Source organism: Equus asinus, chromosome 24 (genome assembly GCF_041296235.1).
Source record: "Equus asinus isolate D_3611 breed Donkey chromosome 24, EquAss-T2T_v2, whole genome shotgun sequence".
Lineage (NCBI taxonomy): Eukaryota > Metazoa > Chordata > Mammalia > Perissodactyla > Equidae > Equus > Equus asinus.
In genome coordinates, this window is record NC_091813.1 from 46130434 (window position 1) to 46147124 (window position 16691).

The 16691-nt window shown below is 44.4% G+C and overlaps 1 protein-coding gene across 5 annotated transcripts in view; it reads right to left on the bottom strand.

Annotated features, from left to right (window-relative positions):
• Window positions 1–5956, bottom strand: part of CDK19 (cyclin dependent kinase 19) — a 162136-nt gene extending 156180 nt beyond the window's left edge. For 2 of the 5 annotated variants that reach the window (XM_014866193.3, XM_070496141.1), the window contains exon 1: window positions 5545–5956. In XM_014866193.3, coding sequence (XP_014721679.1) covers window positions 5545–5672 — 128 coding nt within the window. In that variant the 5' untranslated portion in view covers window positions 5673–5956. The remainder of the gene's footprint in view (window positions 1–5544) is intronic. The other 3 variants (XM_014866195.3, XM_044757184.2, XM_070496143.1) reach the window with 3 other exon arrangements.
• Between the last annotated feature and the right edge of the window lie 10735 nt (window positions 5957–16691).

The window sequence follows — 16691 nt, forward strand, 5'->3', positions numbered from 1 at the left end:
ACTCACAAATTAACAGTTTTTCAGTTTGAGTCCTGGTTTTGCTTTATCAAACTATTTCAGCCTCAAAATTTCTCCCATAACTTGAAAGAAAAGACACGAGCTTTCCTATTTCATTTGTCCACACTGTCATTTATACATTTTTATTAAAAGGTCACTTCATGGATTTGAGCATTATAAAGGTGTTGCTAAGCCACTTGTTCCAAAAACTCTAAACTTGTGCAATCCAGTATTACAGCTACCAGCTAGTTTCTCGGTCACACTAATCACATTTCTTGAGCCACATGTGGCCAGTGGCTATCATTATGGATAGCACAGACGCATTTTCATCATTGCAGAAAGTTCTGCTGGACATCACTGCTCCAGACTAAGGGTCAGCAAACTACAGCCAGCAGGCCAAATCCAGCCCACCACCTGTTTTTGTAAATACAGTGTAACTGGAACACGGCCCTTCTGATTTGTCTTCATCTATATATTGTCTGTGGGCACTCTGGCACTACGGCAGCAGATTCAAGTAACTGCAACATAGATGGAATGGCCCACAAAGCCACAATATTTAGTATCTGTCTCTCGACAGAAAAAGTTTGTGACCACTGCTCTAGACAACCAAATTTCATTGAAAAGAACATTTGTTTCCCTTGGGTCTCAAAAATAAAGTTTTGAAGGCTTGCAATGCATAAATAAAGAATTACTTAAACATAAACCAGTGTCCACTTGATTTACTAAGTGCTAAAAATACTTAATTTTTCAACATAAATCCATAATAGCAAAAAATTTCCTAAAATTTGTTTGAATGCTGACATTTTCTAAGCATCTCTACAAAATAGCTAGCAAAATCACAGAAGACAGATTACTACACTCTAGATATTTTAAAACAGCTGACTGAAGAGAAAAAAATACCTAATAGTTCAGAAAAATTTACCTATGCTCCTTTTTAATCTATTAAGTGTATCAAGTCTTGAAAAGCAACATATAATTTCTGAAAAAAATTACACTAGATCTAGTTAGTGCTACAGAAATATTTATATTTAACCAGTTATCTCCTGCAAATCACAATACTTCAGGCTTTAAGGACATGAGTGAAGTATGTTTACCAATTTAGGGTACTTTTTAAAATTTAATAAAATTTTTGAGTGTGCATTGTATGCCCAACCCTGTACAAGGCACTAGAAATAGGATGACCCATGTGTAGTTAACAGGTTATGGGGCACATAATTATCACTGATAGTAATGATATCACACACATAAGAACAAAGAGGGGCAGAAGCACAGCTAATGAGTACACGGGGTGAATAAGGGAAGGCTTCTAGAAGAAAAGCTACTTGAATTGGGTATTGAAGTGTGAGCAGGAGTTTGCTAGGTTCGTGGGGGGCGAAGGGAAGGGGAGGAAGGAATGGCAGAGCAACACCTAGTTTGAATGAAGAAAAAAGAAAATGAGGCATAAAAAGGACTTAGCAAGTCCTAGAAAATAGGAGTTCAATGCTACAGAAGCATATGGCTTGAACATACTGGAAAAGGAGGGAGTTGGCGGCAGGTGTCAAGGCTGTAAAGACTTCGACTTTAGGATCCGAATGCAAATGCCTTTCCATGCTAAACTAAGGAATTAAGATTGGATGTGATTATATGAGCCACAAAGAACAGTTTTCCAAGAAGAGATATGCCATGATTAATTTTATTTTGTAGGAAAATGACACTGGCAGCAACCTGGATCTTGGACTATAGTTAGGAAAGACCAGTGGCAGAGACCCACTGGGCTACTGTGCAAATGAGAGATGACGGCCAAGAGTAATGACAGTGAGGATGAAGAGAAACCAGATGAAGAGCAGCAACTACATGTGGTAGAATCTAGTCCTGCACTCCTAATTTTTTAAACTGTCCCTCATCTGTGATATTTTCCCTTTTCCATACTTTTTGGTATTGATGTATCCTTTGCAAGAAAAAAGTTTATACAATAAGACTGTCAAAACTGGAGGCAATATGGCCTTTTTTTTCCTCCCATGGTATTAGGAAGGAAAACACATTAGAAAATGTAAGAACTCAAGAGTCAAGAGATCTGGATTATAGGCTTGTCTTTGCTGTGAGACCATGGGCATGACAATTAACCTCTAAAAGTTCTGGTTTTCTCATTTGTAAAAAGAGGAAATTAGACTAGATGATCTAAAACTCTTTTGAGAGTTCTAAAATGTTACAGTCATACTGATACATCTTTAAACTTTGGGAGGTCTCAAAAAAAATGCAAACAGATTCACCTATTTTAACTACAAACCAAATATAAAAAAAATCCATCAAAAAAGGGCAGACACTATTGTACCTATTATTTACCTATATGTATCTACATGTACCTACATTTATTTGTGAAAAATTTCATGACATACATTAAGACATGCAGTCACCAACTATTCATCTGGAACCCTAAGGCAAAACTGAAACTCTAAGATGTCTCTGTCAGCCATTTCACTTTCAATTACTAAGTATCTTTCAAAAACGTCTCCAAAAAGGAGCATGCTTTTTTCGGAGTGCTTCAAAAAACTAAGTGAACGTCTGCAAAGTTGAATAGTAGAATCGTCGGGTACAACGGTTTTCAGACATACTACTAGCCTATGGAATCATATTTGTCTGAACCTACTACCAACAAAAGAACTTTTTAACAATATTCCTTTATCAATCAAAACAAAGTGGTTCAAACTTGAGAAATATGGTCTTGAGATTTGTAACCATAAACAGTTATGTGTGACTCTTTACTAATGTTTAAAGAAAAATTGTACTATAAATTCTTGTTCATACTAGAAAGTCTAGAAATATTATGAACTTGTTTCCAAGAATAATTTTTATGCCTGATTTTTAAAAAAAGTAGTTGAGTCAAAAGACTCTCTCCCTTCAAAACCAAAAGATGGAACAAACATTTTTATTAAAGGTGAAAAACCCAGATGTAAGTCTTGCATTTCCAGTCAGCTATAAATTTATGTAACATAATTAATATAGCCTAAGTTAAAGTCATATTTCAAGGGAAATAACATTCTAAGGTTTTGTAAACTGTAGTATTAAATTATAAACAGACTTTTCTAATGACATTTTATGTTACATTACTTCTTTCAGGGTTTCTTCTAAACACCTGAACAATTTTTTGGTTGTATACTACATTATACACACCAGAATAATTTCTCCTCAACATACCCATGTGATTTCTTTCTTGCTCCCTAAAATAGCATTATTTTTCTGAGTTAACCAAAATAAATTCCGGAAAGAGCCAAACTGTAATTTACCATGATCAGAGTATAAAATCTATTACTATGCAAATCTGTATCAGTTTAGAACCACCGCTAAAAACTTCTTGTTCTTTCAAACCACTAGCATCAATGAACATACAGCTAATCCTGCCACCAACCCGCAGAGATGTGGGTGTTTACTGTAACGCCTCAAATCTCAACTAGACCCTTAGTCCAAGAAAAAAGCCTTCATAATGATTTTTCTTACACGTAATATAGTGATTTAAACTAATGCTTTCAGATCCTGAAAGTTTTTTTTAAAGTATAGTATTTTGAAGATACACAAACGGATCTTACTCTACTAAAGCTTTATTAATTCTAACCAAACAAATTTCACTCAAGAAGGAAGTGTATTCGAATCAAGAACTTTATTAGAAGGGAAAATATTCCAAAAGAATAAATAGAAGCAGGATTTAAAATACTTTTTAGTTGTAGCCCATACTATTCAAATACAATTCAGAAGCAGAATTTTTAACTTTTCTCAAAAGTTGCCTGCTAAAAAGAAGCTATTTTAACAAAAAAAAGTATATTTTTAAAATTCCAGGTCAAGTATATTACAAAGTTAGCATGAGGAATACGAAAAAAAAAAAAAATCTGATTTGTTTTGTAAGGCCAGTGTCTAAACAGGAAAACTAGACGTGCTTTCCCCAAATACATCTGATAAGAGTCCCGCAGGAATACAAGTGTAACGAGGAGAGTGGCTACTCCAAAAACAAAATACAAGTTAACTATAGGACCTCACATTCCAAAATACTCATTCAAGGACTCCTGGCAATCAACTCAAAGAATCATGAGAGAAGGTTAGAAACAACTGAATACTATGGGGCCCGTTCAATTATAACAAGAAAAAAATTAACTGCAATAATAACAATTCTTTACACTTGTATATTACCTTGTAATTTTCAGGATACTTTATGATAAAACAATTTATAAAGTTGTGCTTTTTCGTTCCCTGGATGAAATTAGCACGCACACACACAAGCTCCTACCTACTTTGGTCCTAGAGTTCATAAATCAACCGTATCAATTACAACAGAGTGCGCGGAACGATAAACAGCACTTCAAATCTTACTAATGTCACTGTGGCTGATATTCCGTTTATTCGGAAAACGTTGCGCGACGATCCTAAAAACTCTCTTCCATAGAGAGTCTAAGCGGACAGGCAGATGTTCCTGGGCTCCCTAACTCTGGGGGAGGGGAATTCCTGCCAGGATGGGCCGCGGGGGGACGACTGGTTTCAAGCTACCCTTCACAGGCAGGGAGCTGGTTCCACCTGTCCTGCAGTGGAGCCCGTCTGCCCTGCAGGACGAACGACAGGCGTTCTCAGCACTAGCCAGCTCGCCTTCTCCAGAGAGAACAATCAGTAAGGGCTTCCTAAGGAGTTCCTACGGGTCTCCCTCGACTCCCAGGAAAACAAAGGTTCAGGCCCAGCTCTGTGTCACTCCGCATTCCGTTCTGGATAATCTAGGTGCCCGATGAACCCCAGCAAGCAGTTATTTGGCAGAGGATGGAGAAGAGGACATAAGTACACCCGAGGTGGGAGAAACGAGTTGCCAGAGAACTAGGCGGACTCTGAAGTTCTGCGGGCAGAACGCGGTTAGTCTCCCAGGAGAGCCTACGTTCGAGGGAAGGTGTGGAATTCAGAACGCGAGAAAGCGAAATCCGGGGCCGGGGAGGAGGGGTCCAGAAGCCGCCCGGCGTGCGAAAGGGACGGGAGGGACTGCGCTGAGGGGCCAGTGGCTGGCCGGCCCCAAGGGCGGTGGTGCCCAGCGGGTCAGCCCTGTGAGGCTGGACAGGACCCCGGCGCTCGGCCGCCCGACGGGCTCCTCGGCGCGGTTTCAAACCGCCGCCCCCGGAGGCGCTCCGCCGATTGGAAGTTCCACACGACCGTCACCAGCCCAGGGCCGGAGCGGCAACTCCTCGGCGGGGCTCTTCCAGCCCTCCGCGTCGCCCCAGGAGACCAGAGCCCACCAACTCCCCCTCCCACCCAGGTTCCAACTCCAGTCCCGCCGCCAGCGCCAGGCACGCGGAGGGCGCCCTCCGGGACGGCACCGACGCCCCCCGACCGGGCTGCGCCGCGGGAGTCCGAGGGGCGCGACGGGGCCGCGCGGGAGGCGGGCAGAACCAGCGTCCCTCAGAGTCTGCCCCGGGAGCCGGCCCCGCGACCACCTCCGCTTCGCCCCTCCAGCACGGCCCGACCGGGCTCCGACCCACCCATCCCGCGCGGTCGCGGGCAGGGCGAGGACCCGAGCGAGCCTACTCCCCCCGCCCCTGCTCTTACCCATCTTTCCGCCTCGCCTTGTAGACGTGCCCGTAGGTGCCGCGTCCCACTTTGCACCCTTCGTACTCAAACAAATCCTCCACCCGCTCCCGCTCCGCCGCCAGCTTCGCCTTGAAATCATAATCCATTGTCTGCTTCCCCCATAGAGGCACCGGGACGCGGGGGCCGCCGCCACTCAGTCCCTCCTCCTCCTCCCCCCGCGACCGCCGCTCCACTTCTCTAACAGCCGCCTCTCGGGCGCGCGCGCGCCGCCCGCCGCCCCACGGTCCGCCTTCAGCAAGGGACTCCTCGGCGGCCGCAGCAGCCACCTCCTCCACCTCCTCCTCCTCCGCGGCGGCGGCGGCGGCTCCCGCAGGCACCCCCAGTCCCGCCTCCCCCCTTCATTTCCTTGTTTTGGAACCTGGTGGGCCGCGCCGCGGCTTCCTCGAGCTCATTAACGAACCAGCCCTCCCGCCCCGAGGTCGCAGAAGCTCCTGGGAAATGTAGTTTCGGACGCCTCAGGAGCAGTGGAGTTTTGCCAGAGAAAGTAATACAACTCCCAGGTTGCCATGGGCCGCCACAGCCTCGCCTCCACAAGGCATGCACGCCTGCGCACTGGGGCCGCCCCTCCCCCTCAGGTAGCGCCGGACTGCGAGTTCCCGTGAAGGTAGAAAGCGCAAAGTTGTAGTGTGCTTTCTGCGAGTCTGTGGGAGATGGTGGGAAAAAAGACCCTTGCTCTGGTGTGAGGAAGCTACTCCACTATAACTGCCTCCGGGCGAGAAGGAGAGGGGAAAGTATTTAACAAGCGACTGGCCCAGGAGTTTGTTCCAGTGATTTGAGAGGCGAGGACTGTGGTTAGGGCAGCTGTACTGCAGATTGTTGTTTGTTTTTTGTGGCAATTGGTCCGCCTGTTACCCCGCCCCCTGTCCAACCGCTCATTGGCGGAGGCTGGAGAATGACGTCCTCGTTGGTGCGTGGGTATCCCCAGGCTTTGGCTTCCTTCCCGCTCTTGATTGGTAATTGGTTGTGCTCGGTTCTTCCTGATAGGTTAATCTTTTTTCTTTACGATGCCGAAACCGTATTTCAAAAACTGAACATCCAGCGGTTTCCTAGTTCTAGCATTGGTCTGAGGAGAACATGTAACTTCGGAGCCCTAGCTGCTAATCATCCTTTTCTTGGCGCTCTAGTCGTGGTCTCCTCCTAGCATCTGCGGTTGCCATAACCAAGCTTTGGCCATCTGTCTGAGGACAATTAAAGCGCCTGGAGGATGCAGCGTTTTAAAAGCAATCATTTGGGTTGGATTGTAAAGGGTTTTTTACGATCTATGCATAGTCGCGATGTTCTCCTAGAATGTTTAAGTCAGTCTCCTTAATCAAGGTGAACACTGATTCATTTCATTATTGGTGGATAACGTCAGATGCTCGGGATACTGTCTTAAACAGGATCGGTGCTAGGATAGGGCGTATAAACCACATTCATTGGGAGGACAAAAGAGCGAATGGTCGATTCTACCTGAAGTGGTAAGGGAACTTAATAGTGACGAACCTGCCTGCTAAATTTTGGAAGAAACGTGGGAAACTAGAGGGAGGAGGGGAGAGGATCGTTTATTTACTACGACAGTAAGTTTCCTGGGCAACGTCCTCAGATCTTGAAGTCAATCCAGAGGCATCTGAGTTTCTGTTATTTCAAGGCACTATGACAAGTGCTGGAGATACCAAATGAAAATTGGTTTTTTTCCAGTGAGGAACTAAAACCTACTGAAGAAATGAAACATGCAAGCAAATTAAAAATAAACTGTGTGAGTATAAAGAGCAACGGTAGAATAGGAGGACTTCTAGAGAAGTCAGGTGAGGCTTCACAAAGGAGGTAGATTTGAGCCAAGATTTAAAGGACCTTCTTTGGAGGATAAGTGGGGAAGAAGGGAGCAGGGAATTATTTCAGGCAGAACAGCATGTGCATACATCATGAGGGAACATGATATATTCTGAGAAAAGCAATTAGCCTAAATATTATAGATCAAGGCAGGGAGAGGGGATAGCTAAGAAGAGACTGGACTGATAAGCAAAGGTCAAATTATGAAGGGCTATATATGTCAATTGGAAGTTTTAGATTTCATCACTCGGTAGGCAATAGGAAGCCATTAAAGCCTTTTGAGCTAAGGAGCAACGTAATCGGTGTTGTGTTTTCAAAAACTCCTTCTGACAACAGTGTTTGGGATAAATTGGAGGTCAGTGAGAAGAGTAAAGAAGCTATTGCATTAATACTTGTAAATTACAAGGATCTGAACCACGGAGTAGCAATGCTGATTATGAGAAAAAGGCCGATACCAGAATTATTTATGAAATAAATTCTTTTTTTTTCTTTTTTGAGGAAGATCAGCCCTGAGCTAATCACTGCCAATCCTCCTCTTTTTGCTGAGGAAGACTGGCCCTGAGCTAACATCTGGGCCCATCTTCTTCTACTTTATATATGGGACGCCTACCACAGCATGGCTTGCCAAGCAGTGTCACCTCTGCACCCGGGATTATAACCTGCGAACCCTGGGCCACCAAAGTGGAACGTGCACAGTTAACCGCTGCGCCGCCTGGTCGGCTCCCTATGAAACAAATTCAATAGGACCTGGTGATTAAATAAATGCGAGGTTAAGGGAAAGAAAATAATCCAAGGTGACTTCAAGGTTTTTGACTTTAACAATAAGATATGAAATAAAGAAATTGGGGCAGTTTTTAAGAGAAGGATGATGAGTTTGACTGGGGCATGTTGAATTTAAAGTGCTGTGGGGCATCAACATAGAAATAACAAGAAAGCAGATGAATATTTTTACCTACCAATAAGACATCTGGCCCAAATGTATAGATTTGGAAATCATCAATGTATGTTGGTGGGATATGGAGAATATTTTTTGGTTGGTTGCTATTTTTAAATATGAGGTTTTGCATTCATTATATCCCAAAAATATCCCTATAAGATATGTTGTATTATTATTCCCATTTTACATATGAACAAACTGAGAGAGCTAGTAAATTGCAGAGCCAGGGCTTAATGAATATGTACTTTGGAGTAAATGGAAAATGGGAAAATGTGTTAGTAAAAATCAAATACAGATTATGAAAAGCCTAACTAAAAAAATCAAAAAGTTTGGGGCCAGCCTGGTGGCATAGTGGTTAAGTTCATGCACTCCATTTCGGCAACCTGGGGTTGGCCGGTTTGGATCCTGGGTGTGGATCTGCGCACCACTTGTCAAGCTATGCTGTGGTGGCATCCCACATAAAAGAACTAGAAGGACTTATAACTAGGATATACAACTATGTACCAGGGCTTTGGGGAGAAAAAAAAAAAGAGGAAGATTGGCAACAGATGTTAGCTCAGGGCAATCTTCCTCACTAAAAAATAAAATAGAAAAGTTTGACCACACGTTGTGTCACCAAGGATATGGGGAAGCAGACGCTCTCCTACATTGCCAGTGGAAGTATATAGTCACAAAATATATACCAATATACACATTTGATTTTGATAATGGCAACATCTACCAAAATTACATGGTAGTATCCTACAGCTCCTTGTGGTGGCTGCTGTGATGTGCCTCCCAGACCCCTCTTTAGGACTAAAGCATGTATTCCCCCAAGCTGCTGGGAGTGCTGCTACAGATAGCCTTCAGCTGTCGGCCCTCTTCAGGAATTGCCTTGACTGAAGAGCCACCTCACCTAGGTCATGCCACTTTCCTAGAGCAGCCTACATCCAGTGACTGATCAATGCAGGGATATAAAGGCCCAGACCTCTCACCCCATTTCAGGACAACTCTGATGGGTCATCCTATCTTCAGAACTCTCTGTGGAACTGACTGAGGCTGTCACTGAGAATGCATTACAGACCAACTGTTCAATCTCCCTCATCCTGCTTTCTTCCTTTCCCTTCCAGAGGTATTGATCTCTGAAACACTCTGTAATAAACTGATTACATGTTAATCTCCATCTCAGGGTCTGCTTCCCCAGGAGCCCAATTTTTAATATTCTCCACATGTGCAAGATGGTATAATTCAAGATGATTCATTGAGCATTGTTTCTAATAGGAAAGGACTGGAAACAACAGAAATGTTCATTGGAAGGGGACTAGACAATTTATGGCACATATATCAATGGATTATTATGCAGCCCTAAAAAAGCTATGAAATATACTTCTCAGATCTCTTCCCTACAGGGAGGTCCCAGCTGCAGAGCTCTGAATCTACCACTGCATTTGCAATGGGACCATACTCCCCATGGGCTGCTCCCAGCCTATGGCTAAGCATAGCAGGATACTACTGCAGGTCCATTCCTGCAAGATACAGGATTCCTGTGATGGGTGACTTTGGCTTAAGGATTCCCCAGGCTTAAGTCCATCTGAAACTTTCTTAGAACTCTGTTGTAGGGTGAGTCACTGTCTACCCAATGCTCCTTCCTTTCCTCTCTCCTTCACAGGAGTCAGATCAGCATCACAATCTGACGGCCCCTTCAGCTCCCTCCTTTTTCTCCCTCACAGGCATTTCCTCCAATACTCTTGCATGTCTAATCCCATCTTGGCATCTGTTTTTCAGAAGACCCAAACAAGGAGGAAATTGTTTAGGTACTGATATGCAAAGACCTCCAAGATATATTTTTAAGTGAAAAAAAGCAAAAACCAGAAGAGTGTCTATAATATGCTAACTTTTTTACAAAAGAAAAAATATTTATTTGCCTGTATATGCATAGACTTATCTCTAAAAAGGCCACAAGAAACTGCTTGCTCAGAAACGGAAACTGTGCTTAAGAATCAGGGGTAGGAGGGAGAATTTGTACTGTAGACCCTTTTGATTTTTAATCCATGGAATGTTGCCTTTTCAAAAGGTAAATAAAATTTAAATGAAAAAAAAAAGTAGGAGCTTGGCTAAGAAATGAAGGAGAAAGATGGACGAGATTGTAGCTACCATGGTCAAGACAGTTTCAGAGTTTGGTTTTGTTAGTAGTTTGTTTTTAATAGGAGGAAGGAACTTTTCATATATTGAGGGGAGAGAGCTGGTGGAGAAAGAAAATGTGAAACCATAGGAAACATTGGGGCTAAAAGATGGAGCTCCAAGAGGACAGAACCATGCACAGGTAGCTTCACAGGGAAAGGGGGAAAGCACTTCTTCAGAGAGTGGCTGAGGAGAGTCAGACTGGGTTCACATGAAGAAAATGGGATTGAAAAACAGAGATGCCTAGCCTCATCCTAATAAAAATAATAACTTTTTTTTTCTCTATGATGTGGGAAGCAAGATCAAATGCAAAGAAAAAAAATAGTAGGGGTAAGGGCAGGGGGCTTGAGGAAGAAATGATGGTTTGGGTATGGTTCTTTGGTAAGTAAGTGGAATGAGAATGAGAGCTAACATTTGTTGAATCCCAGGCATTTTATATAAGTTAGCTAATACAATCCTTACAACTGCCCTGTGAGGAAGGTATATATTATCTCCATTTTACAGATTAAAAAACTGAGGCTCCGGGAGGATAATTTGTGTAGTGTTGCAGTTAGTCACTGATAGGATTTAACCCCAGGTCTTCAAGAAAATAGAAGACAAAGACCACACTGCCAAGTATTGATAGTGCCATTTATCAAGATCAAAGATCCCAATGAGACGTTCCATCCTCTGTCTTAAACTCTCCTTAGTATTTTAAACATACTTTGTATGTTAAAATTACTACCTCTGCTTTCTTTTTCTTCATATTTGGTTGACATGAATCCTTCGTTCCCCCTTCTCGGTGCATGAAAGAGTCACAAGGCTTTTGAAATACAGAGAATGTATAGTTGCCACTGCCATTGAGATGTTCATTGTCTCAGTATGGATAAGAGGGCTTCCTTGCCTTTGCTCTTTCCATTCAACCAGCAAGAGTTCTCTGGCCAATCAGATTTCAGAGTATTAACTGCTATGTGAATACTTGTTACTCTTCTGGGAGGCATATTCAGACTACTTAAACATTGATTAAAAGTCTGAGAACAAAGCTCCTTTTAATAAGGATGGTCTAAGTGCAGAGGCTGTTGGGGAAAAGATTCTGCTCTCTTTACAGAGTCAACGTCAGGGGACCTGAGGAAGAGGAGTGGGAGGCAGTGGGATTAAGAATCAAACCTCTCCGGGCCGGCCCCGTGGCCGAGTGGTTAAGTGGTTAAGTTCGTGCACTCCGCTTCAGTGGCCCAGGGATTCACTGGTTCAGATCCTGGGCGCAGACCTAGCATTGCTCATCAACCCATGCTGAGGCAGCATCCCACATAGCAGAGCCAGAAGGACCTACAACTAGAATATACAACTAGGTACTAGGGGGCTTTGGGGAGAAGAAGAAGGAAAAGAAGAAAAAAAGATTAGCAACAGGTGTTAGCTCAGGGGCCAATCTTTGAAAAAAAAAAAAGAATCAAACCGCTCCTTGCTGGATGAGGATGCAGGCCAGACTAAGGGAGGGATGCCCACCTTCTGCTGATAGGGTGTAGGAAGAGCTTGATGCCTGTGTCAGTTTCCTGGGGCTGTTGTAATAAATGACCACAAACTGGGTAGCTTAAAACAACAGGAGTTTATGCTCTTGCACTTCCGGAGACCAGAAGTCTGAAATCAGGATGTAGGCAAGGTTGGTTCCTTCCAGGGACTCAGAGGGAGAATCTGTTCCATGCCTCTCTCCTAGATTCTGGTGGTTGCTGGTAATCCTTGGCATTCCTTGCCTTGTGGCAGTATAACTCCAATCTCTGCCTGTGTCTACACGTGGCCATCTTCCATCTGAGTCTGTATCCGAATTCCCCTCTTCTTAAAAGGACATCAGTCATATTGGATTTAGGTCCTACCCTAATCCAGTATAACTTCATTGTAACTTGTATACATCTCCAAGGACCTTATTTGCAAATAAGATCACACTCTCAGGTTCCAGGTGGACAGGAATTTTTGGTGGAACACCACTGAACCCAGGAGAGTGCCCAAGCTTTGACTCTGTCACTAAATGAGGGGTCATCCTGAAAAAGGGAAGAAAATGGTCCTTGCCCTCATCTCACACCACATTCAGGGGCAGTGGGAGGGAATCCTTGGCATCCCCAGACTGGGCTTTCTTATTTATATTTTTCTTTTAATAAAAGAGAGTCTAACTACAAGAATGTTATTAAAATACTCCCTCTTCATCTTTTAGCTGTATGAATCTGATTCTTAAAATTTAGCCTCATATTCTCTGTAGAGAGATTACAAGATCTTTTTAGGGTTTTTTTAATTGTCATTTTTTGGTAAATCATGTACAGGAAAATATAGGATGTCCTCAAATATAGAGTAAATACAATGTGCTACAAAACTGTCACCCAGTGAAGTCCCTAAAAACGTTTTCCATGTCTACTGTTTTGTTTTTAAGTTGTGCTTTCTTATGGGAACTGAGGCAGAACATTGCCAGGTGGCCAAACCACAGAACTGGTCCAAACTAGAAAGGTCCAAGATGGTGATGGGGTGCCATGTGCAAGGAGGGAAGATCTGCACATGCCCCAACTGCCCCCGCCCCAAGGGATGACGCAGAGATCCCCTCCCCCTTCACATCCCATAAGAACCCTGCTTGCCTCCCCTTTGTAGAGAAGGTGTTTTAGAGCCTGAGCTCTGCCTCCTCCATTCATTCATCAATGAATAAAGTTGCTGCTCTGCTATTCGGAACCCAGTCTCAGTCTATTGGTGAGAGTGGCTCCAGGCAAAAGGACCCATTTGCCAGTCTCTGGTCCCCTAGAGTATTGCTGAACCAGGTTCATTTTTGCCCACTGCCCAGAAAGCCAAACACCGAGCCAATGAGATTGCAGCAGAGAGAGGGTTAATCACAAGGCAGCCATGTGAGGAGGCGATAGAATGAGTCTCACATCCACATCCTTGAAAATGGGGACTCAGGGATATTTATGGGGCAGGGGGGCAAGGTGGTCTGAAATGTGGAGATAGATGATTTGAGGTGAGGAGAGGTGAGGTAATTGAGGATCTGCACAAGCCTAGTCACACTTCATGCCTCTTCACAGGATGCATGTTCACAAAATGGCAGCGTTAGCATGACCTGAGAGTGGAGTTTTTAGACTCTGGACGTCAAAAGTCTGCTTATCAGACATCTGTGCAGGCCAGTTAATGGATTGGTTGTTTCAACCCACCTAAAGTGGACAAGGGGTTCTAATTCCTGTAAAACAACTCAAACACCCATTAATTACCACGGTGACCCAGGCTCTAGGGAGATGTTACCTATAGGAACCTAGTGGGAGTCAGATAGCATATTGCCTAAGCAGCACAGTTGACAATGGGCGGGGAAACAACTGAAAACTGTAATCATTAATTGCAAAAAGGAAAAGAAACTTTAGCTACTAGCTACTTAATCATCAATGGCCATTGGCGGGTTTGAAGGGCTTGGTAACAAATATGGCGAGTCTAGCAGCTGAAATACTCGTTGGCTCCTCTCCTTGATTCCAGCTTCTTGAGGCCAGAAGCCAACAGGTGAAGCAATGGCTGCAGCAGTAAGTCCCCAGCTGACTCACCTATGTGGTCAGCGGCTTATGAAGGGAGGGAAACTAGGACTGTCCTGCCTGGCATTGGACTGCCAGACTCTCATTCCTCACTCTTACCAGCCAGCCCCTGCAGCCACACATGGATTTTTGTCTTTCATTGCATTGCTGGAGTCAAGGCAGATCTCCCTCAAGTCAACAGAAAGTCTATTTTTGTTTTAGCATCGGAACAGGTGTGAGCACTCAGGACTGAGGGAGAGGGGGGTTTCTCCCCAGGAAAGAACCGAGGGAGAGGAGAGGCCTTTCTCTAGGAATGAACTGAGAGAGCCCCTCTCCCCAGGAACGGTTTTGCCAGTTCATTAAGGGAGCCTCTCTCCCAAGGACTGGTATCCATGAGGGACGGACTGGGTAAGAGGTCAGGGATGTCTGAGCACCCCAGGTCACAGTTGGGGGCGCCCACCCTTGCAGCTAAGACGCCTCAGTGGGAGGTTTTGAGATGGCAACAGAAGAAAGTAGGAACAGCTGTTATCCTTAAACTCTATTTGTCTGTCTGTGTCCTGTCCTTGTCAGACTGGCCTCTTCAGTTCCCTGCCTGCTGACGAGATGGTCACTGGGTTTCTCTGTGTCTGACATGTGATTCGTTAACCTTCTAAACTGTGATAAAGAAATTATCCACGGTCTCCACTGACCTGGCAGGAACTCCCTGGCATCTTTCGCCTAGTTGGTCCTATTTCATCAAGAACTTTGTCAGACTCTCTTTTGGTGTCTGGACTTTTGCTCTGTCCTTCCTCTACTCCATTTGGTGTCTCTGTTCATCAAGAGTGAAATATCTTTTCTGTTTTCTCTCAGGCCTGGACTAATCCCTTCTTTTCCCTTGTGGGAACTTTTCTGTGTGAGAATGGGACCACCCTCCTGGAAGGGTAAAACCTTCTTTAAGGGTCCTAATCTTAAGTGTCCAGGGTGGCATTCTCAGGGTCCTCATGGTCTGAAGTGTCCCACCTCTTGACCCCCTGGGGAAAATAAACACACATCCCTAGGTGATTTGGTGTTGATTCCAGGCCCTGAAGGTTGGCAGTCTGAGGTGGGCAAAACCTTGTGGCATCTGTCACCACTAACCATTGGAATTGGCCCTTTGGGGGTGGTGTGGAAACAGACCACAGAATATGGGGAAGCAGGCCTCCACAATCATCCCGGAGGGAAGCCCACTCAGGTGTTTATTACACCACTGGAAGGCATTCGGTTACCACTCACTAACAAAGAAACAGCTCATCTTCTTATGTAATACAGCTTGGTCACAATATAAATTGGAAGATGGGGAAACTTGACCCATTAACAGGTCCCTAAATTACAATACTATTCTACAATTGGATTTGTTTTGCCAGAAGTTAAAGAAATGGGATGAACTCGCATATGTACAATTCTTCATTGCCTTATATCAAAATAAAGTCCTCCAAAAACACTGCAAACTAGAGGCAATAGGATCTCCTCCCCTAGGGAAAGCTCCAATACTGCCAGTATTGGAAAACCCACCCGAAGATGTCTTCAATTCCCTCTCCTCTCCCTGGCATGAATTCTATCCTCCCCTCCCTAGCACCTCTTCCTCCACCCCATCCTCGACAACATCCTTCCCAACACCCATCTTCTCTCCCTCTGCCCCTCCTGAACACCTGACCTCAAGGTCTCCCAACCTTCCTCCCCCTTACCAGCCTGCTCCCATATGTGCCCCACCCGGACCCAGTCCGGCCAGCACTTGGACTGGCACTATCAACCAGGACTGTTTGTACCCTCAGGCAGGTCCCGAACAGGGAGGGTGGATTGGTTACTGTAAATCTTCCCTTCACCACCTTGGATTTATATAACTGGAAGAGAAATACCAAGGGACAAAGGGAAGACCCAGAAGGATTGTGAGATCTTATCAGGAGTATTCTTATGACCCATAACACAACATGGGAAGACATACAATCTTTCTTGAATGTCCTCCTCATGGGGGAACAAAAGGCAATGGCCCTCGCCATGGCTAAGGAAGAAGCAGATAAGGACAACTGGGACAATGCTGGCCATCTCATAAAGAGGCCAGGCAATCTAGCTGTCCCAGATGTGGACCCAAACAGGGACCATGAGACAACCACTGGGAAGGAACAATGAGAACATCACAGGAACATGATATTAAAAGACCTAAAGGCCATTGGTAAGAAGCCTGTGAATGGGGGAAAGGTTAAAGACATCCAACAGAGTCCCTAGGAAAGCCTCTCAGCCTTCCTAGAAGCACTGAGGGAATGCCTCCAGCAATATACCACCCTAGACATAGATTCTCTAGGAGGCACAGCGGTGATAAATACCTACTTTATTTCTCAAAGCACCTCACATATCTGCCACAAGCTGCAAAAACTAGAGGTCAGTTCTGAGTTCCCTACATCCCAGTTGGCCAGGATGGCTCTTAAGATATTCAATAATTCACAACTAGAAGGACCCACGACTAAAATATACAACTATGTACTAGGGCAGAGAGGGGGGAGTTGGGGAGAAAAAGCAGAAAGGAAAAAAAGATATTCAATAACCAAGATGTAGAAGAGGAAAGAAAAGAGGACAGAAACACACAGAGACATGCCACCCTACTGGCTGTTGCCCTCCAGTGTCAACCAGGTGAGAACAGAAGGGGATACAATCAACCAAGAGGCACACCACCAAGAGTCACC